At 43.0% G+C, this 22,222-nt stretch overlaps 3 protein-coding genes and 1 long non-coding RNA gene across 8 annotated transcripts in view; 3 read left to right on the top strand and 1 right to left on the bottom strand.

Annotated features, from left to right (window-relative positions):
* The window catches only part of aars2 (alanyl-tRNA synthetase 2, mitochondrial (putative)), a 7,853-nt gene extending 5,804 nt beyond the window's left edge, over nucleotides 1-2,049 (top strand). Inside the window, exons 14-22 of the mRNA XM_008316335.3 lie at nucleotides 57-197; nucleotides 286-423; nucleotides 497-600; nucleotides 802-910; nucleotides 984-1,109; nucleotides 1,199-1,309; nucleotides 1,400-1,483; nucleotides 1,576-1,689; nucleotides 1,763-2,049. Coding sequence (XP_008314557.1) covers nucleotides 57-197; nucleotides 286-423; nucleotides 497-600; nucleotides 802-910; nucleotides 984-1,109; nucleotides 1,199-1,309; nucleotides 1,400-1,483; nucleotides 1,576-1,689; nucleotides 1,763-1,948 — 1,113 coding nt within the window. The 3' untranslated portion in view covers nucleotides 1,949-2,049. The remainder of the gene's footprint in view (nucleotides 1-56; nucleotides 198-285; nucleotides 424-496; nucleotides 601-801; nucleotides 911-983; nucleotides 1,110-1,198; nucleotides 1,310-1,399; nucleotides 1,484-1,575; nucleotides 1,690-1,762) is intronic.
* Nucleotides 2,050-2,053: 4 nt separating this feature from the next.
* LOC103383281 (calpain-2 catalytic subunit-like) lies at nucleotides 2,054-9,889 on the bottom strand. 4 transcript variants are annotated; one of them, XR_001760546.2, is made up of 22 exons: nucleotides 9,340-9,705; nucleotides 8,662-8,731; nucleotides 7,218-7,339; nucleotides 6,997-7,130; nucleotides 6,700-6,868; nucleotides 6,429-6,512; nucleotides 6,229-6,314; nucleotides 6,062-6,136; nucleotides 5,814-5,974; nucleotides 5,354-5,523; nucleotides 4,994-5,005; nucleotides 4,636-4,847; nucleotides 4,517-4,553; nucleotides 4,363-4,428; nucleotides 4,027-4,084; nucleotides 3,879-3,943; nucleotides 3,655-3,723; nucleotides 3,010-3,088; nucleotides 2,822-2,938; nucleotides 2,624-2,682; nucleotides 2,169-2,285; nucleotides 2,054-2,106 (listed from the first exon to the last, which is right to left on the bottom strand). XR_001760546.2 is itself a non-coding variant. In XM_017035175.2 (21 exons), exons 1-21 carry the CDS (start codon nucleotides 9,574-9,576, stop codon nucleotides 2,262-2,264), a joined length of 2,106 nt encoding a protein of 701 aa, XP_016890664.1. In that variant the 5' UTR covers nucleotides 9,577-9,705; the 3' UTR covers nucleotides 2,111-2,261. The 4 variants fall into 4 exon arrangements, 3 of the variants coding, with proteins under 3 accessions (XP_016890664.1, XP_024914311.1, XP_024914310.1); XM_017035175.2 differs by lacking the exon at nucleotides 2,054-2,106 and having other exon boundaries at nucleotides 2,111-2,285; XM_025058543.1 differs by lacking the exons at nucleotides 2,054-2,106; nucleotides 2,169-2,285; nucleotides 2,624-2,682 and adding an exon at nucleotides 9,712-9,889 and having other exon boundaries at nucleotides 2,690-2,938; nucleotides 9,340-9,580.
* On the top strand, nucleotides 2,937-5,456 carry LOC103383280 (uncharacterized). The gene is made up of 4 exons (XR_003050566.1): nucleotides 2,937-3,141; nucleotides 3,675-3,755; nucleotides 3,840-3,966; nucleotides 5,324-5,456. It is a non-coding gene; the product is annotated as an uncharacterized LOC103383280 (long non-coding RNA).
* Nucleotides 9,400-22,088, top strand: LOC103383278 (calpain-2 catalytic subunit-like). 2 transcript variants are annotated; one of them, XM_017035176.2, is made up of 23 exons: nucleotides 9,400-9,495; nucleotides 10,103-10,155; nucleotides 11,944-12,197; nucleotides 13,361-13,430; nucleotides 14,650-14,768; nucleotides 15,383-15,516; nucleotides 15,664-15,832; nucleotides 15,903-15,986; nucleotides 16,066-16,151; nucleotides 16,703-16,768; nucleotides 16,855-17,015; nucleotides 17,149-17,318; nucleotides 17,406-17,417; nucleotides 17,668-17,879; nucleotides 17,994-18,030; nucleotides 18,825-18,890; nucleotides 18,984-19,041; nucleotides 19,128-19,192; nucleotides 19,271-19,342; nucleotides 19,431-19,509; nucleotides 21,190-21,306; nucleotides 21,754-21,812; nucleotides 21,893-22,088. In XM_017035176.2, the coding sequence occupies exons 3-23, from the start codon at nucleotides 11,961-11,963 to the stop codon at nucleotides 21,914-21,916; spliced, it is 2,097 nt and encodes a 698-aa protein (XP_016890665.1). In that variant the 5' UTR covers nucleotides 9,400-9,495; nucleotides 10,103-10,155; nucleotides 11,944-11,960; the 3' UTR covers nucleotides 21,917-22,088. The 2 variants fall into 2 exon arrangements, with proteins under 2 accessions (XP_016890665.1, XP_016890666.1); XM_017035177.2 differs by having other exon boundaries at nucleotides 9,405-9,495; nucleotides 19,274-19,342.
* The last annotated feature ends 134 nt before the right edge of the window (nucleotides 22,089-22,222 follow it).

The following is a 22,222-nucleotide window of genomic DNA, read 5'->3' as shown; positions in this document are numbered from 1 at the left end:
TCTCTCTGTCCCACCTGCCTCTGTCTCATCTGACTTTCTTCTTTCTCTTGTCTCAGGTCCACAGATTGTCCCTCATGGTAAACCACACAACCACCCACCTGTTGAACTTTGCTCTGAGGACAGTTATAGGCCCCTCTGTCCAGCAGCGAGGTTCCCATGTGTCAGCTGATTATCTTCGCTTTGACTTCTCCACCAAGGTCACTCTCTCTCTCTTTCTTTCTTTCTTTCTTTCTCTCTCTCTCTCTGTCTGTGAAGCTGACCCGTTATTGTTCTCCTTGTCCTCAGAAGTCTCTCAGCGCCTCTCAGTTGCAGCAGATTGAACGTTGTGTACATGACATTGTCTCAGCCAAACACATGGTCCACAGCCAGGAGCTCCCACTGCAGGCAGCTATGCACCTCAGTGGGCTGCGGACGGTGGATGAGGTTAGCACACACGTTTTGGGTAAACGTGTACGTGTTTGTTTGAATGTTGTAATAATTGAACGTGTCCGTACAGGTGTACCCCGACCCTGTACGTGTAGTGGCAGTGAATGTCCCCGTCTCTGAGCTGTTGGACAAAGCCAGTGACCCAGAGACGTCTGTGGAGCTTTGCTGTGGAACGTGAGATCTTCACACAAACTTTGTTAGCGTTCCCAATGTCCAAAAGCAGAGCTAACAGTAGCCTAACATTAGTAGCCAGTAATTTAGGTCTTTGCTAACAAATATTCTCTACACGTTTGACCAGAGCTAGTATTAGCTCCATTTTATTCATTAGTCTGGATTTAGTGCATTAAAAAAAAAAAAAATCACTTTCCGCCTCAGTCACCTGCTTCAGACTGCTGCTATCGAGGACATGGTCATCACCTCAGAGAGGCAGATGGTTAAAGGAATCAGTCGCATCATTGCTGTGACCAGACAAGAAGCGACAAAGGTCAGTTAATAAATTCATATTTTCAGTTTTGTCATGGACAGAAAGAGACACTCGTTTAACTATGTTTTTCTAGGCTCGGGAAGCTGGGAAGGATTTGTCTGAAGACGTGGATTCTCTCACCACCAGGCTCACACTGTCAACGCCGGCGGACCTGAACGTAGCCCAGCGCCAGGCCAAGGAAGTTGGAGTGTTGTCTGATGTAAGGAGATTACCCATGATTCCCTGATACTTCCCTGTTTGTTCTGTGATAAAGCAGGACAATTGATTGCTTGTCTCTGTCCCTGTCAGGCAGTGGACAACACTCCCATGCCCCAGTGGCAACGAAGGGAACTACAGAGTCAACTCAAAGTGCTGCAGAGACAGAGCAACACCGTCATCAGGAAAATGGAGATTAAAGAGGTAGGAGACTGAGACACCCTAGAGGACACCCGTAGACCCAAACTGTTTACATGATCTTTAATGTGTGTTGTCCCATAATGCTTTGCTCAGGCTGCAAGCCAAGCTCAGGCTGTTCTGAAGAAAAACGGTCAGAAGGATGTGTTGGTGGACTCCGTGGAAACAGACTCTATGTCGGTGAGGACATATCTAAGCTACTGCTCCCTGCAGCTGTTTTCTGATTGGCCGACGGTATGAGTAGTGCTGTGACATCACCTGTGTGTTTTCAGGTCCTCATGAAGACAGTGAACCATGTTTGCTCAGCCTCTCCTCACAGTCATGTGATACTGCTGGCTCACCAGAGGCATTCTGGGAAGGTTCTGTGTGCCTGTCAGGTTCCTAAGGTAACTGCCACTAACCTGCCGGTGATGTCACTGGTTATGTCAAGCCTCTAATTGGACTGGTTTTCCTCGTCAGGGCTCGGCATCCCTCCTGGCCTCTGACTGGGCGACAGCAGTGTGTGGTCACCTGAGTGGGAACGCTGGGGGCACAGCTGTGGTCGCTAAGGGATCTGGAAGTAGCAGTGACATCACTGGGGCTCTAAGGTGGGCGGAGCAGTTTGCTCATCAGAGATTGCGGCCTCTGATCAGCAGCCACTCGTGATTGAATGTGGCTACAAGCACCGCCCAAAGGTTCCTCCGATTGGAGGACAGGACTTCAAAGGTTTCTTTGTTTTAGAAGAAATAAAAAGCTCACTGCTCTTACAGATTGTCATCATTGATGCTTTATTTATTGATACTTCATGTATTTATAATATTGGACAGATTGTCATCATTGATGCTTTATTTGTTGATACTTCATATATTTATAATATTGGGAAAAAAAATTGTTCAAACTAGAATAAACCTAATACACCTCCCCCTGTAGTGTGGCAGCTCCAGATACATGTGTGTCTCCAAGTCCTGGACCAAGGTCTTCAGACGAGTGTCACATTCAGCCACTGCAACAACAAAAGTTGAAAGATCATCTCCAACATGTGACTCCCAGTCACAGTCACCACCGGATCCCTACTGGAAATGCTTGTTCTCTCAGTGCTATCTTCAGAAACTAGAGCTGAAGTCAAACAAGATTTTTTTTTTTTTTAATTTCAGTAGTTGTTTTTGCTTCTTTGGTGCCAGACACAGGAAGTACAGTATCTGCATTTGCTTGCCAGACACAGGAAGTACAGTATCTGCTGCCTATTCAAGAACAAATCTTTTTTTTTCCATGTGGATCCAGTAATGACACACCAGTGACAAATGACTAACAGCTTTATTTCTGTCCGATCACCAGACTTACCGCCAGGAGGTTCAGCTCAATGGTTCCAGATTCATCTTTGTCCAATGTATTGAATGTGTCTGCACACGTGACATGACATCATCAGTTCATAACCTCAGTTGAAATATTTTATGTTTGTGTTTACAGATGTTGGTATCTGTGAAGACTGGCTGTATTTTACACTGTATTTGTATGGACTGTGGGTTTTGGAGGACTCACCAAACATGGTCTCCAGACGAATCAAACAGCTGACAAAGTTGTCAAAGTCGATGGTAAGATCGGCTTCACTGTAACGAGCCACCAGGATCTGATGAAGAGGGTTGTTCAGACTGAAGCCTGTGGACGCGGGACAGACTTTAACACCTGCCTTTCTGCCATACGTCTTATCTGCACCACGTCATTCTCACCTGCCTTCTCGACAGCTTCTCTCATCTCTGTGGAGCTCATTGTACCAGAATTATCCACATCCTTCTCACGGTAGATATTCTGTTGAAGAGAACAACATGAAGGACGGAGAAAAGACAAAACAAAGCAAGAAGGTGAGTCGTGAGAGATGGAAAGACAATTTATATCATCTGGACTAGTCCAACTCATTTTGGTTCAGGAGCCACATACAGCATAATTAGATTAGACCAGACCAGTACAATCATGATATAATTACCTATAAATAACAACAAGTCCATGTTTTCCCCCTTTGTCTTCATGCAAAGACGTTCAAGAATATTAGACAGTCTTCATATTTAACGAAATATAATTTTACAACGTATCATAGCCTTGAGGTGTTTGTCCTTTTACAACGTATCATAGCCTTGAGGTGTCCTTTTTTTTTACATTTGAAATTCATCCAGCCAACCAGAGCGAACTCACTAACAGGCCGAGTTTGGCCCATGGACCGTATGTTTGACACCCCTGATCTAGACAGTTGGACCAAACAACTTCACAAATATCTGCCGTGAGAGTTTTTGTCAAATGCCCTGATTATTTATAACGTTGAGGTCTGCTGTTCTACGTCATTGATGGTTTTGTTTAAGGCAACATGTCCAAACACTTACCAGACATTTATCAATTTTAGTCCACAGAATTTTGAACTCCACCAGACCGAGTTTCCCGGTGCCGTCTTTCTGCAGAAGTGGTCAGGAAATCAATGTTTCAGGTGATTTTTATCTCCCTCTGCTGTTGCAATCCACAAATGACAAAACATTTTGAGCCTGACTATTTCTTATTTATCTTCCTCCAGAGTCTACCCTCTCTGATTACTTATGAGATCGAAGGATACATCCAAAAGGTTGACCATGTTGCGACAAGTCGAGAGGCTGAAGCCGCTGGTCTTGATGTCGGATCCTGTGACACATATTTGCACTCAGGTTAGATGATGATGTCATAGCGTGGCTGCGCCATACATTTTTCTATTTTCTTTGTCTTACGTTTTGTGACTACGCGGTTGAGGATGTTTTTCAGCTCAAAGGCGCTAATCTCGCAGTCCTGCGACACAGGCCATCAAAACACAGAATTAATTCATAACAAGTAACAAGACTGCACTGATTGGGGCCTAGAATGTTTCTTTGGTCATAAAAAAAACTTTAAAAAATTAACTATCAAAAAGACTAAAACTTCCTACATTTATCTGCTAGTTGTTAAGAATGCAATTTTCAACACATTTGGATCCTTAACCCTTGGAGGTTAGTTAGTGAAATGAATTAGGGAGTTCAGTGACTAAACCTTTTGTCCTACGTGTTAAAAATGATGCAGGGAAAACTCACCCCTCCTGCTAGCTGACCAAACAAACTCTTGAATCGATCATCAACGTCATCTTCGTCAATTTCAATCTGATGAAGACACAGAATCATCATTTACACCTTCATATTTCTTCTTCGTGTAAATCTCTTCAGTAAAAATACGAACAAACAGTTTTACCTTTTCCACTCTTGACTCAATAGGGTCATCCAATTCTCTACACACACAAAATACAGATGTTTTAAAAGCTGCGCTACTCATGCCAGCCACTGGGTGCTGCTGTTATATCCAAGACCTACTGGAACTCGGCCTGTTTTTCCGAAAACACCCTCACGCAGAAGTCTCCATTCTGGTCTGGTTGGAAGGTGGAGGGCACGAGCAGGTACTCCCCTGGTGGCATACAGAAGCGATTGCAGACCTCACGCAGATTGATGAAGGTTTCCGAGCGTGCTTTGGACGCATGATACAGGAAGTATTCCTTGTGAAGGTGGATGTTGCGCTTGCCTTGGAACTGGGAAGACACAGGGATGCAGCTGCATGTTCATTTGATGTTTATCAATGCAAACATAGAACTTGGAGATCAAACACAGATTAAGGCCGGCCACAACTGAAGTTGGGGCAGAACCAGTGACAGAGGGGCAGTACAGGTGTTCATACCTCCTCAGGAACCTGAAACAGACAAAAAGCAACAATCAGAACCATGTCATTTCAACCTTAGGAATTTTCTGTTTCTTAGGAACACAAAATTTAATACTAAAATGCTTTTAGTCTTTTCTACCCCATCAATTGAGGAAATGCAGGTACTGCAGGGAACAGGCAGAAGTAAAATGATAGAAATCAATAACATAATTTAGAAGTTTGACGGGTCAGATTAAAAAGCCAAACGGGCCGCATCCGGCCCCTAGGCCGTAGTTTGCCCATGCCTGGATTAAACTTCACTCAAAGCTTTAAACTGGAACCACTTTTGATTTTGATGTTTCTACACAGTACCATAGACCTCCCTGCTCAAGACTTTACCTCATAGATGGCGAAGCCGATGGTGTGCATGTCCTCGCCCATCTTCCTCATACATCTGCGGTTCTTCTGGATCAGACCCACTATGAAGCTGCAGCCAGCCTCGTTGTCATCAGGGTCGTCGTCCTCATCGTCCAGTCGAATCACAAACTGTGGGTTTGTCCAGAATGTGTCTGTGGTTACAGAAAGCATCAACTGCAATGGTTGTCTTCCTTCACTCAAGTCACTTCAGACTTTTTTTGCATTTGGACAAAAAAACCAATTCCACCAATTTGTTCAGACTTTTTTTGCATTTGGACAAAAGTGCTCTTTGAAGGTGAAAGGGAGAAAACATCGCCCTGTCGCATTTCTGTCTTTAAACACTGTGGAAAGTCAGATTTCTTCATGACACTTTGCCTTGAGTTCCAAAGCCTCTCCTGACCAGGTGTAGCAGACTGGGCTTCAGCTGGGCAGAAACACTCACCGGGGTAATTCCTGCATCCTCCTGCTGTAGAGCCCCGCCTCCAGCTGCCCTCATACTTGGCCAACGCCCACTTGGTAACGGTGTCATCATTCAGTGCATCTGGAGTCAGGTTGCAGATCTCGACCTTCGAGTACTGTTGCAGGAAGTCTGTGAATGACATCCTGCGAGGAAGACACGAGAAGAAGGGTAACAAGTGACACGATGGCCATCGATGACGGACGAGGTGGTCACAGGCGACGGATCTTTACCAAAACTCTCCATCTTCTGAGCGGTGACTCAGACGCTCTCTGTCCTCATCGCTGATGTAGTCCCACTGTGACGAACTTTGGACACAACAGAAGAAAAAGCAGACAATTTCTAATATTTTTCCTGAGTCACATTAGAGAAGCATTTTTTTTTAGTCAAGGTCACCGACTTGTCACTCCAGCTTCCAGTCCACTCCACCTGACCCCAGGGATTCCTGATTCGGATCAGTTTCACCATCTCCCCCCTGTACTCCACCTGCAGCCACACACACGTCACACACAGACAGCCATGGAGATATTTGATTGGATAATAAGTTCTCCAGGTAAACAAATCCACCACCTGAACAAACAGGCAGTGGATGAGGCCTACCTCAGCTACAGCTGTCACTGAGTAGGCGTGGCCTTTCACCAGCTTCCTGGACGTGACGGCCTCAGAATCAGCTGAGCTCGTGATCTGAAAAACACACAACAGTCGTTGACGCCGAGTGGAATCCATAGAAAACGAAGCTAATTGTCCGCTCGATATACAATGTCAAAAGTTAGCGAGTGCCAAGTGACAATCAAATTCAAGCGCACACTTAAATCCTAATTCCTAATGCAACGTGTTTGTTCTGGAGTCAGACTTTTGGAGAGAGTCTCACATCAATGGAGCAGCCCATCAAAGAACCCCGGTCCAAAGCTTTCTTCAGGATGTGGAACAAGTGTGGATCCGGGCGTGCCAGGTCGTGCATCTCCGCTATTCCTCCAGTAAAGTCTTCAAAACCCTCAGTGGTGGATCCTCCAGAGAGAGCCTCATACGAGCCGTTTACCCTGGAACAGAGAAGTGGTTTATGGTGCCTGAGGACAAAGGCTCAAAGGACAGACACAGAGACGCAGATGAGGACCATCAAGTGTCCTTAGGGGACCCCTTGACCTTTGTGAACAAGAGAGGAACTCACTTGGCGTAGGCCTTCTCCAGCAGAGCACTCCAGAACTCCGACCCCTCCGCTGAGTGGACGAACAACAGCTCGTCGTCCCTGACCGGAAGACGGTCGTCCACCACCACGTCCACCCACTCACCAAACTGCCAGAACTACAGACAGAGAGGGAGGAAGAGGAGTCAACTGATACTGTGAACTTCTCCATCTTTCAGTACTACAGTACTGTCCTGTCGATGTACCTGGAAATGAAAGATCCCAGCGTACTCTCCATCTGTGAAGCTTTGTCCATGTGGAACAACCCGAGCCAGAACTTCTTCATTTAGGGTCAGAGAGGCAATGGCGGCTAGCAGCCAGCAGTCACCTATAAACAGGGAGGCAGGGGGCGGGGCTTAGTCTTACATAACCACAGACGTGTGTGTCAGACCGAGGTGGTCCCTTCAAAAATAAGAACGAGCTGGTCGGAGGATTGGTTCAAGTTACGTTCACAAAATTTTAAATCTGAGTTCAAGTTGCTGAGCAGTTTGAATCTGCAGGGAATGGATTCACAGAAGAAAATAATTGAGCCATAGCTCCGTAGTTTCCTTAGACTAGTTTGACTCATTGTTCGCAAGTCAGGACTTTTAGTCACAAGTCCTTCTTCGTTGTTTGTTGTTGTATCGCCTGTTTGCTAGAGGACAAAAAATCCCCAAGGAATGTCCTTTTAATAAAGGGGTGTGGCCTGTCTGTTGGTTGGCAGCCTGTTTGGTGACACCCCTCAGGTGTGGCTCCACAGTTTCCATAGATACTGTTTCCATGGAAACTACAGAGCTACAAGGCTAGAGGCCACGCCCACGTGACGGTTAAATGTGTCTCACACCTCAGGTGACACACCTGAACGCACACACGAACATGAAAACACAGCCACAATCACGCACACACAAGAATGGAATTTTCCATAAGCGCTCCAGTGACACAGATCGATTCCGTATCGCAGCAGGTGTCAGTGGCAGTGAAAACCAGACAGACCTGGAATTACAGTCAGGTTATCACTGATCATTTGAATAAGTATTTTATCACAATGTGAACTGCTATCTAAACATATTGGTATGACGACTGTGATGTGACGCAATTATATTAGTATTACAAACTAATTCTATTATTATTATTCTGTCAGGTTAGGCTATTCATACAGTATTGTTAGCCTAATTAGACGATGCCTTTTTGCGATTTTTTTTTTGTCTTTATATTAGTCTGTGAAAATGTTAGTCAGACATTATCTTATGCTAAGCTAATTCCATTTTTACTTTTAACAACTTCATAATAAATTTGATAAATAGCTCATTTATATCTTTGTCTGTGCTAACACTCAGATGTCACTTGTATTTAGAGAGACTTTTGGGGGGAGGGTCTTTTTTCCCACTTATTTTGTCTTTATACACGACTAACTATTCAACATAGAACTGATTAAACATTGTTTGCAGCTGGAAGTGAAACCAAAGGAAATTACTTTTCCTGTTTTTATTTGTCCACATTGTCCTCGCCTGTGTCCCTGTGGATCGTCTTTATTATGTAAGACTTGACCATGGCACATATACTGTACTTCACATCTATTATTTATGTATGAAGGTTGGCCTCTGTCTCTGTGGACAGATGTGTCTTTGTTTTTGTAGGTGTCCCATTTGTACTTGTGGTCTTGGTTCTTACCTAACGCTCCCTGACAAATGTCCGTCCTTGTGGCTCCAGACACAATGAACTCAGGATTAGAGGTCAGCTCCTGCACAGAAAAAAAAAAATATATATATAAATAATCAGCTGCTTTTTCTCCCTGTCCTCTAACAGAACAGTGTTTACAGCCTAGACCTGGACATGCAACATGGATCTGCAGCAGAGTACTAAACTTGGACACACCTCCGGCATATTTGTCTGGTATTTTTACTCTTGGTTCTTTCTTTTTTTTTCAGTGGTTGTGGTTAGAGTTGGCACAGACGAGCTAAACTGGTATAACCTGTCAGCGTAGCTAAATGAATTTAGGCTTTCTGGAGATAAGCTGGTTGAGTTCAAAACACAAACACATAACAGCAGTTTCAACTGTCACATTAAATCGTTTCATTTACAAATCCTCATGTTTCAAATCTCTTTAAACAGGTGTTTATTTCACATTCTGTAGTTTTTAAACGTGGGGAATTCAACTGTAGGATTTTATTTTTCACATCAATTCAATATTAAAAACTTTTCTTTGAAAAAGGTCTTTCTTTTAAATTGCACCGGTAAAATCGAGAGTTTTTAAAATGTCTTTCAATGTCAACTCTAAAGAAGCGACACTGAACTGAACCGAACCACTGTGAACAAGAAAATAATAATAATAGTAATAATTCTACTGACCGTGGGTCTTTTCCAGGTCACCCCGCGGGTCTTGTATGAGCCGGGACCCAGCTCTTTGAATCCCAAGGAGGAGATCTCAGCCGGGAACGTATCGTCGTAGAAAAGCCGTCCGCTCTCAAGGCAGTGCTGCCGCAGAGTCTCGTAGTCCTGGTTCAGGTAACTGATGGCCTGGCTGTTGGTACCAATACCGTGGTCCCTGTCACGGTTGTGCTGCAGCCTGGATGCAATGCCAGCCATGATATTGCCAGTTAGAGAGACGGGGGAGATATTGTGAGGGAGGACAGGTGAGGAGACGCGTGAGTACGCGGGTGACAAAATGGGAGTCAGCAAGGGACACAGGTGTGTCCGGATCTCCAGGTTGTTCGAACTCACCTGAGCGCAGACAGAAAGATGAGACTTTCTCGGAATTCCTTCAAAATAAAAGCATTTAACGACAAACTATCTACGTATTTTGTTAGGTAGATCCTGTATTTCCAGTACAGATTGGAATGTAACTTCCCTCCCCCCTTTGTTAAATCAGTGATTTCTTTAAGACATTAATATGAACGTGAATTTAATTAAATGTATCCATCAGCTGCACATCCTTGATGACAGAGTCCTTTTCCACCTGGTCCCAAATATAACAGCGGTTCACTTTGGCGGCATGTGGGAGAAATGCATTGATGCGATAAAATGAAAGGTTAAACTAGTAGAAACGTATCTGAACTACTGATGTTTCTTTGTTTCTTTAAACTTTGGGCTAAAATGTTGATTTTATCCGCAGATAGAGGACGGAGAGACTTCTGGTTCCTGTTGGAAACATCGTCTTACAGCGGGGTAAGGCAGGAAACACTCAAACGTTGAGTTTTATAAACTTATGATGACATTAGCTGGCTAGCTAGCAAGCTAGCTAGCTACATAAATAGCCAGATAGATAGATAGATATGGTGTAAAATTACAGTTCGTAAAGTCTCATTTTTTCGTTTTTTTTTTCAACTGAAGTCATAGTGACTCACAACACAAAATCCAGTGATAAAACCCCCCACCCCCACACAGCGTAGTCATTTAAATTAAGGAAAGGGAATTCCCAAGAGATTAATAAAGTTCTATCTATATGTTCGGTGAAAATACTCCCTGTAATATTCAAAATAGCATCACTACACGTTGTTACACATTATTTTACTTTGTACATGTTTCGCGATATTGAAAAAAAAAAGAGAAGCCAAGTTCAAAATTTCCTTGAATGTAAGTGGAGGAGTGAAGGCTTTAACTCTGAAGTCTGACATGTTGGCATCCTTTGGAAAATCACACGCTCATACACAAAACATCCAAACCCCGCCCTTCCTCCCTTTCTTTATTAAGTTATTTATACAGACAGATTCTTTGAGCGTTGCTCATTCTTTCCTCCCATCGTTTTTCTCAGATATATGTCACTGTGTTTCAATTTGTTTGAAGAAAATACAATTGCAGTTGCTGTTGTTGTGACCATGACGATGATGGTGTCAGAAACAGGAAATGAAAGTAGCATGACCTGCCGGTGCATTAGGGAAAACATGCAGAGTCAATTTGTTTGATTTCCAGGTGCGGCCTGGCAGGGGCGGTGTTTGCTGAGTAAATGCCGCTCCTCTGAACTCCACATTTAACTTAGGGACTGGCTGTAGTTGCTGCCCGACCCCTTATGTCAGTGACGAGGACTCACTGCTGCCACCCCGAGGCAAAAGATGGCTTTACATGATTGGATTGGGGCTATTGACTAAAGCACTAGGACAATTTTAGTAGGTAGTAGAAACACAACTGTGACGTCAACACTTCCAGAACCTTGTACTGAGCCTCCAGACACATTAAATTTTGTCTTGACAATAATCTAAGGACAGATCGAAATCTGCTAAAGGGATAGGGTTAAACAACACCGATACGATGAATATCTAAAAATCGTACTTACTTGAAAAACAAAATCTTCCAACAACATGATAAAAACAACAACAGTTTGATAAGAGTCAGAAAGCTGCCTGGCAACAGATTCTGTAGATAACAGTTGTAATAACTGTTTACATAGCAGCCATACCGAAAAATAAACATACTCATGGAAAAGTGATAACGAAATAAATCTGATAGAAGTAACAAAAAAAAAAAGTCTGGCAACAGTCTGTATGACTGTAGAGTGAGTGACAACCTAACAACTGTCTAACAACAGCCACAACACAGTCTGACGGCGGTGTGATAGCTCTGTCAACCTCATTACATCCGTCTTCCACATTCCACCTGGGTCCAGATGCGCCAATACGGACCTCTGTCGCCCTCTGGCGTCCCCGCTGAGTTCTGTCAGTCAACACTAGTAAAACGGTATAAACTTTTCCGCGTTCAATTTGAACGTCACAACATTAAAGTTACATGTAAATAAATTAAAGACACAGACAATCGGTAACAACTGATACATTTAAAGAAGCAACAGAACGTTAATAAAGTCCACGTAGTTTAGTCCACCAGAGATTTGTTCAAATAGCTATAAACAGAGAGAGAGAGAGAGTGAGAGGAAGAAAGAGGGAGAGAGACTCCTCCTCTGATGGGAGGACGTCTGACTGAACTTCACTGAAAATCGTCTCTCAGTAAAACTTTTCTCTGCAGAACTTTCTTCCTTCATCATGTCCGGTGTCGCGTCTACCTTGGCCAAAAAGCGAGCCGAGGCCGCTGGCTTTGGCACCAACGCCAAGGCGATCCGGTACCTAAACCAGGACTTTGGGACTCTGCGGGCTCAATGCCAATCCTCGGGAAAACTCTTCTGCGACCCGATGTTCCCCACCGTGCCCGAATCTCTGGGCTTCAAAGAACTGGGCCGCAACTCATTCAAGATCAGAGGAGTCACCTGGAAGAGACCCACGGTAAGAACCGGACCACGGGGAAAACGTCTCGGCCAGGGATTATGGGCGGGGTAGCTGTGGTTTAATGCGGTGCGGGAGGGGGGATTTATTACGGGGGGGAAGGCGTTGGCAGAGTACCTGGGGCTGTATGGAGAATAATTAGTGCCACAAAACAAATGTCCTTATGTTACAACCAAAGGAAAACTACGAAAAAACTGTGGTTAAAAAAACTGTGAAGTCAACACTGAGATTTGTAGATGTGGACAATATGTGGTCACTTTGTTGTGCAATGTATTACTGATAAAACTACAAGTGGACGTCATCTGACAGGAGTCTCCAGAGTTCCATTAAGTGAAGTCGTTTTTTTTTTGTTTTTTTTTTGTTGCTATTTTGCAGTTTATTTTTTGTCTGTTTCTCAGTGTGATATATTTGGATAGTTTGAACTAGGTTGCTATCTTGCGCAATGTAGAGGCCCTCTAGATTTTTTTTTTTTTTTTTTTTTAGCTTTTCATAAACACTTTATTGTTTTTCTTAGACTTTTTAGTATTGGTTAAAGTTAAAGCTAAACTATTTTATTCATTTTAAGAGTTGCTTTAAGATAGACAATTAGAATTTCTATTTATTCTATTTTTTTTTTTTTTTTTGCTATTTTACAAAAACACTTTAACAGACTTAGTCTTACAGTTGCTGGTGAACGCAGCAGTGGATCAATATCAGAGTGATTTCAAACTACATTTCTGAACTGTGGTTAGAATGAGCTGTGATCTGAGTCACAGGGTGGACTTTGGTGGAGAACCATGAGTGTGAGTCAATACCTAAGACTCTACTCTGGGAATGGGCGTCCTGTGGCACCGACAGTCCTTCATAGGCTGCTGCAGGGATAGAAATTAAATATGTATGTTTACAGTGTGTGTGCGTGTGCGTGTCGGTAAACACAACACTGTACGTGTGTACTTTTCTGAGTCTCGAGCAAATGTGTCAGTGAGTTTTGGTGGAAAAAAAATAAGGAAGTTGAGCAGAGGATAACATCTGAGTGTGTCTACTTTAAAAGAAATGAAGAACATCTTTAATTATCTCAAAGCTGCTTCACATTTTGTCTCTTTGTGTCGAGTTCTGTTGGCGTCGTTCATGTGGTCTGTGGCCTTGTACACTTCAGTCTCTTGTTTTTTTCTGTTGTTCATCAGGAACTCGTGTCAAACCCTGAGTTCATCTTGGGTGGAGCCACCAGGACAGACATTTGCCAGGGAGCTCTGGGTGAGTTTCCCTGACTCTCCCTGAACACACCACCAAGTGTTATTTCCTGAACACATCACCGTGTGTATTTAAATACACCTCAGGCAGATAGAGCTGAACTTAATATAATATGAACTCTGTTTCTATGAAGGCAACACAAACTGCCAGACTGTCATTGAACACACCACCGTCTGTCAGATAGGTCTGTCATGTCAGACATGCAGTGCGAGTAGAGACATGTGAATGCTAATGCAGGAAGGAGTGAAGAAAACTGAGGGTGGATCAGCTGTGATAATGGGGTTTACCACAGTCCGACTTGATTAGCTGAACAGAGGCAAAGATATGGAAGACGGCGGTGAGACATCCTGTCTCACACACAGACGGGAGACAGGTCTAAAAGCAAACAAAGTGTGCATTTAGAAGCAGCAAAAATGTCTCTGAAAGAAACAGAAAAGAAGTTTCAAACAGACCACAGGTTGTACCACCACACGTTACAGACTTCCACACAGTCCCTGAACACACCACACAGTTTCATTAAACAGTTAAACAGTGAACATAACGTAGACTTTTAGACCGTTTCTGATACTGTAGGTAAGACACACCGAAGACTACCAGTGACTGAAACAAAAACTGTCCCAGATCACACTCCAACTGTCAGATTGATGTCAAACATGACGTGACAACAGAGTCACGGTGTCTCTGACCAAACCTAAAGAATGCCTGACTACATCTGAACACACCGTGCTCTAAACACTGTCCTTCAATTCTGTCACTCTACACACGGACTTATAGAGCAACTGTTCTGCAGCCGCGGGGACAAGTAAATCCCAGTGTTGTCATGAAATGTAAACAATGTAATTGTGGGTGTGACTTCAGTGTGCAAATCAGCCGGACTGAAAAAAAAAAAAACAACCAAGAGAGGAAGGGAGTGGGTGGCAAATTACTGCCAAAATACAGAACCAGACAAAAGATGGGGGTGGTGGTCTGAAAAATCTAGTTTCATTTTTTTGACAGAGGAAGGAAGTGGTAAAAGATACAGCAAATAAGAGTCTGTCTTGATGTACAGTAGCAGAGAAAAGCCTTGAAAAAAATGTCAGAAACTTCAGTGGTATCAAAAACCTCAGCATCCAAAACAAACACACGTGTTTCTTCTGTTTTAATCTTTAATCATCTGTAGATGTTTATCAGCTACTGACAACAACCGACTAACAGACTGTCGGTCCCTCTGCTTCATGTCCAGGTGACTGCTGGCTGTTGGCTGCCATTGCTTCTCTGACCCTGAATGAATATGTGATGGCCCGGGTTGTTCCCACCGACCAGGGATTTGGGAGCGATTACGCTGGAATCTTTCACTTTCAGGTACGTGTGTTATAAGAAACTGATCCCAAAAAGTTCCAAAAAAGTATTTTTTAGAATGGTTTTAAAAAAGTCATTTTGTTATGAGAAATTGTTCAGAAAGAGTTCCAGAACTTCAATAGACATTTGGAACAGCCATTCTTGAAATTTTACATTGAAATAAAAAACTATTCTATTCTCTGTATTCTAAAAACATTGGTTGTCGCCCGTTTTTAATCTCATTGTCAGTTGAGTGTATCAATACATCCCTAGTTTCCTAGAAGACATGTTTTACAGAAGTACTAAAAGGTTCTAGAGGGGTTCTAAAGTGACGTCTTAAAATAAATCCAAGGAAACTTTGAAAGTTTAAAATAAGCTGTGAAGAATGGTACTGGAAGACTTTCTGAAGAGCTTTAGAGGACCTTCTAAAAAGAAAGACAATATCACACGTTGTTTTAAAGAACAGAGAAGATATGGGGATGTTCTAATAGGGTTCTAGAAAGGTTCTTTAGGTTTTGTGTCCTCGCCGTTTGGATTATTGTAAAATCCAATCATTGGGTTGTAACGATTCATCTACATCTAAAGGTAGACGTCCACATTACAACCAAAAAGCCACTTATATGTAATTGTATCTGCAGTTCTGGCAGTTTGGAGAGTGGGTGGATGTGGTGATTGATGACCGTCTCCCAGTCAAAGATGGTGAACTGATGTTCGTCCACTCGGCGGAGGGGAGGGAGTTCTGGAGTGCTCTCCTGGAGAAGGCCTATGCCAAGTGAGAAGAAGAATATTTCATTGTTATTGTACATAAACAGACATTTCTCTACTGCATTTACCCCATCCATTTTACCCCACCCTCCACGGCCCTGGAGGATGTTCTTGCTCCTCAGTTCAGTTATTCTCCGTCTTGTTTCCACCTCAGAGTCAATGGCTGCTACGAGGCCCTGTCTGGTGGTTCCACCACAGAGGGCTTTGAGGATTTCACTGGAGGAATTGCAGAGAACTTTGACCTCCAACACCCCCCCTCCAACCTGTTCTACATCATCAAGAAGGCCCTGGATGCAGGAGCCCTGCTGGGCTGCTCCATCGATGTGAGTCTGGGGGACAAACCATCAACCTTCACGGTGACCACACAGATGTTTACGTACTCTTTTTCTGTAGATCACCAGTGCCGCAGACTCTGAAGCTGTCACTCGTCAGAAACTGGTTAAAGGCCACGCCTACTCACTGACCGGTGCTGCCGAGGTAATATAAAATAATACCAAAAATACCCATCAGTGTGATGAATGAGGAGAGATGGTGACGTACGGTATACTGTTTCCAGGTGAACTACCGTGGGCGGCAGGAAAAGTTGGTGAGAATGAGAAACCCATGGGGTCAGGTGGAGTGGACCGGAGCATGGAGTGATGGGTAATTTAAACATGCACATCCAAACACAGTCTTTATGCTAAATGCAATCACAGCAACCCAAAACCAAACCATCAAAACCGACGTTAAACATGACCAAAGTATCCAGAAAGTTACCACGCTAATAAACACAACCCAACGCTAACACAGAACCCAACGCTCGAGGAGAGGACAAATCTGATCTGGAGTCAGATTTAATATAAACATAATTTGACAAAACATCACGAACATGAAGTGTTTGGGCGTTTTTTCACTTACAAATTTCATCAACTGGGTCAGATTGAATCCCTCAGCTGGTGAGAAAACACCCGAAATAAACCAAAGCACCCAAACACAACATGACAACTGTCCCGAACTCACTCACGACTGAAGTAAACAGTACCAAAACATTCATCCTTATTAGCAGGGTTGGGTTTCAACAGTCGATTCATTTAAATCTACGAACGATGGCGGGACAGTCGAGACTCCAGTTACCAGAATTATTAGTTGCCATTCAGCTTTAACACATGATGTGAAATGTGAGTCAAGTGTTTGTAATCCTCTGCTTCACACAGGTCATCTGAGTGGAACAACGTACAGGGGGAGTGCCCTAATGCTAACGCAGAAGATGGAGAGTTCTGGTAAACACAACAACCGATCACAGATGTTTACATGGTAAAGTTCTAAGTTCTTTAGAGATATAGATTCTTCTGGTTTTGTCTTGCAGGATGTCCTACAACGACTTCATCCGTAACTATTCTCGCGTTGAGGTTTGCACGCTGACTCCTGATGCCATTACGGACGACTCGGTCAAACACTGGAGCGTCAACAAGTTTGACAGCTCCTGGAGGCGTGGCTCGACGGCCGGTGGCTGCAGGAATCACCCTTGTAAGTGCACACACCACATGATGTTAGCATTAGCAACTTTTATCAGAGGGCAAATGTTCACCTGAGGACGGCGTCACAGTAGCAGCATGAATCACTCCTGATGCACTGACCACGTGATCTCTGTGGATCTCAGACACGTTCTGGATGAATCCTCAGTTTGTGATCAAACTGGACGAGGAGGACGACGACCCTGATGACGGAGTGAACGGCTGTAGCTTTGTAGTCGGACTCATCCAGAAGAACCGCAGACGTTTGCGGAAACAGGGCGAGGACATGCACACCGTTGGGTTCGCCATTTACGAGGTTAGAACCCAGTCAGGTTTAACTGTAACAAATGGAAACACAACATGGACTCCAACATTTACACTGTTCCTGCTCTGTGTTTTCCAGCTTCCTCAACAGGTGAGCCGTGGATTCCATTCAGGAGTCAACAGGTCGTACTGAGACATGATGATGCTTTCAAACTGCATTCTTGCAGTTCATAAAAAAATGAATCGGCACATTTTAAATTGTGGTTCTCGGGATTTAACAGCACAAAGTTTAGACCTTGTTTATCAGAAGTTTTTATTTTGGATTCTGCAGATTGTAACCTGGGTCACAGCGTTTATATTTTCTTCAAAAAAGCTCTTTTCCTTTTACCTTTACCTTTCAGTTCCATGGGCAGCGAGAAGTGCACCTGGACAAAAACTTCTTCCTGACACACGCTCAGACGGCAAAGTCAGAAACTTTCATTAACCTACGTGAGGTCAGCACCCGCTTCAGGCTGCCGCCCGGGGAGTACCTGATTGTGCCATCCACCTTTGAACCACACCTGAATGGAGATTTCTGCATCCGTGTCTTCTCTGAGAAGCAGTCAGAGACACAGTGAGTTACTGGTCACTGTGTTCATATGGATGCTGCACCGTTCATATCCATCTGGGTCCACAGACCAGAACTGTGTCTGTGTGTGATTTTAATGCAGCCTCTGTTCTCCCTCAGACCCTGTGACGACCCAGTTGAGGCTGATCTTGAAGACGTGAGTATTAATGATCAGATCTGATGTGACTCAGTGGTAAAACCCACACGGTCTGAGTTTGACCTAGTAACTGTAGGCAGGTAGTCGTGACTCAGCAGTTTATCAGGACAATGATTCAGTTCAGTGACTCAGTGGTAAACAGTCAGATCAACCTTTTCAGCTATATAAACTGAACTGGTAGTTTGAAACTGACATAGTTTAACATCTTGGACTAAATGGACTTAAATGAACTAAGTACATTGGGAATTACACAACGACTCAGTAGTACAGTGCAAGTTGTGACTCATGCATACTTTGAGTATTATTTTTGGCAGTAGAAGTAGCAGTCGTATATGACTAAGAAGTAGTAAACAATCATTCAAATGAGCCGTCTCTAAAGACTTAGTTTGTAGACACGGACTTAGCAGCATGACATAGTTTTAGAGCTGTGATTGTGACCTTTCTTCTGTACTTTGAGAATTGAGATTGTGCAACTTGAAACCTGACACTCAGCCATCTTAATGTATAATGCAGCAGTACTGTATTTAAGTTATGACTCAGTCGTTTTAGGGCTGAAGCTTCGAGCTGTTGTTTAATATTTTTAGGCGTTGAACCCTTAACAAATGTCTAAATTGTTTGACGGCTGTGACACAGAGGATCTGATTTTGTGACTTCTAAACTGTAAGCTGTCATTGACTGTTTGTAAGCTGTGACTCAGTTTCCTCCTGAGTTGTGATTCTCTGCTCTGATTTGGCAGTGAATGACTTAGTAACGTTCCACCAGCAGATTTAAATTGTCTTGCTGTTTGTTTGAAGGAGACAGTATCTGATTCCGAAGTGGACGCAGCATTCAGAGGCCTCTTCGCCAAACTTGCTGGAGACGTACGTTTTCTTTTGTGTTCTTATATTTGTAGTTCTTCTTTACATGTGTTTCACTCTCCGTGACCGTGTGATCTGCTCTCATTGGTCTTTCAGGACATGGAGATTTCTGCAACTGAGCTGAGGACAATCATGAACAAAATCGTCTCCAAAAGTAAATCAACATATTTCACACCACAACCCTTCAACCACCCGACAGTTCAGAAACATTTAAATTCATACCTACGATGTTTTCAACAGGAACCGACATCAAGACCGACGGCTTCAGCATGGAGACCTGCAGGATCATGGTTAACCTAATGGATGTATCCTTCAATCACGCTGTCATCAACGCTGTCATGTGACCGTGTCATTTGATGTGTCAGAAATCTTTAACTTGTCAGAAGGACAGCGGAAATGGAAAACTCGGCCTGGGGGAGTTTGCCACCCTGTGGAAGAAGGTCCAGAGATACCTGGTGAGGCTCTGTCCAATCATCTCGTCTTGCACCTGTGTGACATCACATCCTCTCATGTAGAAACTCATGTCTCCCCTTTCCCCCCCAGTCTATCTACAAGCAGAATGATACGGATAATTCAGGAACTATGAGCACGCCTGAGATGAGAGTGGCCTTCAAAGATGCAGGTGAGCTGTTACGTCAACTTCCTGTTCCTGTCTGCATGTCCCTCAGTGGCACCTCTGACCACCGGGCTGCTGTTTACATGTTGCTGGGTGAAATACAGAGTGGACACACTGACGTAGTCATTAGACTCAATAACAAACCGAGATTTTGTTCAACAAAATAAGTTCCGAGCTGTTGATTCCAGTCCAGGACTTTGTTCAGTTGAATACTTGGAGCGTGTTGGAAGTTTCCAGTTGCTGGTGCCCCAGGGGTAAACAATAACGTTTTCTCCCCCTCTTCCTGGGGAGGACTGTCTCCTGTTTCTCTAACCAGAACGACATTACTGGTAAGATGTAAAAGTGGGAGGTGAAGTCCAGGCCTAAGAGCTGGTTCCTCTGTGTGTTTGTCCTTATTATATAATTGTGGAGAACCAGTCTGAACTGGATTGGATCGTCTTCATGTGATGTATTTACAAAAACGCACCCATCTGAATGTAGTGAGGCTGGTTGTGGTGTACACTGAGTCAGAGGCAGACGTCAACAACAACAGCCAAAGTGACTGTGACTTTCTAAGAACCTGTAACTCCGATCAGCAGAATCCTCCTGGTCACTCCTGAAAACAAAACACATCGAATTAGAACCACGCCTGGTCACAATCACGGTGTTATGATTAGATCTACTTTGTGTTATTTTTGTATCTGGTCGTGCCTGTTTAAAGTAGTTTATGATAACATTATCTCACTTTATCAACTTGTTTGAAAAAACTCTAAAAAATTCTATCTCTAACTTTTAAACTTACCTGAGGTTACTTTTCAAAGCGGCGAAACTGGTTTTGAAAACGTCTGTCTTCTTCTTAATCTGTCATTTCTCTCAGATCTTTTATTACACAGCTAAAAACCATTGTAGAAGTGCAATTAGACTTGTCAGTGTGTGTGTGTGTCTGTGTGAATATTTGCAGCATGACTCAGAGCGTTTCCTTTGACTCACTGCACTGAAGCTCCTCCCTGTGGTTTTAGGCCTTTCACAGCCACAGGAGACCTCCATTGTTCAGCAGCTGTCAGATGTTACACTGTGTTCATAGCTTTAGGTGCCGTTTGTTTGTTTTTGTTTGTTACCCAACTCGTGTTCATAGCTTTAGGTGCCGTTTGTTACCCAACTGTAATAAGGAAACAATTGATTACAATTATCTGTGAAAAGTGGTTGTCAACAAACTCCATGAAAGCCATTGTTGACAAAGTCTGCTAAAACACCAGGCCTGCTCTAAACTGCACAGCAGTGTCAGAGATTCACATGTGAGTTTCCTCATCTTCTGTTGTCTCTGTGTCTCTTTGTTTCCCTCTGCTTCACCTGGACTGTCTGTCCTGTCAGTAACCAGATGAAGGCGGTGGTATGTTACTTCCTTTAGAGGAGCAGCCATGTTTGTTTTAGCATTCTGTACTTTAGTCATTTTAGTTCATGAAATAGTTACAGTTTGTTTTGGTTTTATTGTTGTTATTGGGTTTTTTGGGTTTTCTTTTAATTTGTGTAAAAGTAGTGTAGTACAGTTCTCAGCATAGTAAAAATGGTTATACTGCCAAGCACTTACTAGCTTAGCTTAGCTTAGCATAGAGGTCACTTAGCAGTGTAGTTAGCTAGTAGCAGTTAGCTTCAGTGTTATTAATAATAAAGATAAAATCGTGTTGTTTTGTTCCCATCTTCCTCAAGGGTTCAAGCTCAACAACACCATCTACCAACTGTTGGTGGCGCGATACTCTGATACGGACATGACCATTGACTTCGACAACTTTGTGGGATGTTTGATGAGACTGGCGATGATGTTCAGTAAGTCTGTGATTTATTCAATATTTAATTGTTTTGATGACTTGAAATGCTAAATGGATAAAGGGACAACAACTTCATTATATTTTCTTTTTGTGATGATAAGTTCTGTAGTTGTAGGGATAAAGGGACAACAACTTCATTATATATATATATTTTTCCGTGATGATAAGTTCTGTAGTTATTGCTTTAAATGTGTGGGACATGATGCCACTGGGGGACAGAGAGATGTCAGCTAAAAAATGTTTACATTTTTTTTACTCAATGAATTAGTTACAGGATCTGACAAGAGACACTGTCAGTAATTTATTTTAAAAAATGAAAATTAATTTGTAAGACAGCTTACGTTTGCCAGGTCAGCTAGAGGTAGTTAAATTAAATTAAACGTAGGTGAAGCTAACTTTTAAAGTTTTGTTAATTTAGTTAATTTTGTTCCTTCTTTCTCTACAGAAATCTTCAGGAAGCTGGACCCTCACAACAGTGGCTCCATTGAGATGGACTTTAATCAGGTGAGTTCAAATAAACAAACCACTCTGCCAGTCTGCGCAGGACTACGTAGCTGACAATCTGCCGTTCTTTTCGTCTGCAGTGGTTGACCTTTTCCATGATCTGAACCATGACTCCACCTTCACCCCGACCCTCAGTGTTAAGACTGCAAACCATTAACAATTGTCACAACTGATACTTCTTCTATTTGATCATATTTCAAAAGTGATGGTTCTTTTCTTACCTTTACACCTGTACCTGACTGGTTCCATAAAGTCAATAAATATATCCACAAACTTTTTCAGTTCCAGGCATTAGTTCTGTTCACAAATTTACTTAAATGTGGTTAATTAATTAATTTTTTTTTTTGCTTCATATAAAACAAAATAGTTGGTTTAGCAAAATATCACAGTTGTCATTTTTTTACAATTTT

Source organism: Cynoglossus semilaevis, chromosome 9, assembly GCF_000523025.1.
Source record: "Cynoglossus semilaevis isolate Cse_v1.0 chromosome 9, Cse_v1.0, whole genome shotgun sequence".
Lineage (NCBI taxonomy): Eukaryota > Metazoa > Chordata > Actinopteri > Pleuronectiformes > Cynoglossidae > Cynoglossus > Cynoglossus semilaevis.
This window is presented reverse-complemented; position numbering and strand designations above follow the sequence as displayed.

Coding starts and splice junctions, on each gene's coding strand:
- LOC103383281 (XM_025058543.1), bottom strand. CDS start 9,576: ATGGCTGGCATTGCATCCAGGCTGCAGCACAACCGTGACAGGGACCAC. Junction 6,869..6,996: donor CTGGAGAAGGCCTACGCCAA/GTGAGTTCCTCT, acceptor TCTCTGTTCCAG/GGTAAACGGCTCGTATGAGG. Junction 3,089..3,654: donor CTAAAATTGATAAATGTCTG/GTAAGTGTTTGG, acceptor TCTCTTCAACAG/AATATCTACCGTGAGAAGGA.
- LOC103383278 (XM_017035176.2), top strand. CDS start 11,961: ATGTCCGGTGTCGCGTCTACCTTGGCCAAAAAGCGAGCCGAGGCCGCT. Junction 12,198..13,360: donor TCACCTGGAAGAGACCCACG/GTAAGAACCGGA, acceptor GTTGTTCATCAG/GAACTCGTGTCAAACCCTGA. Junction 14,769..15,382: donor CTGGAATCTTTCACTTTCAG/GTACGTGTGTTA, acceptor TTGTATCTGCAG/TTCTGGCAGTTTGGAGAGTG.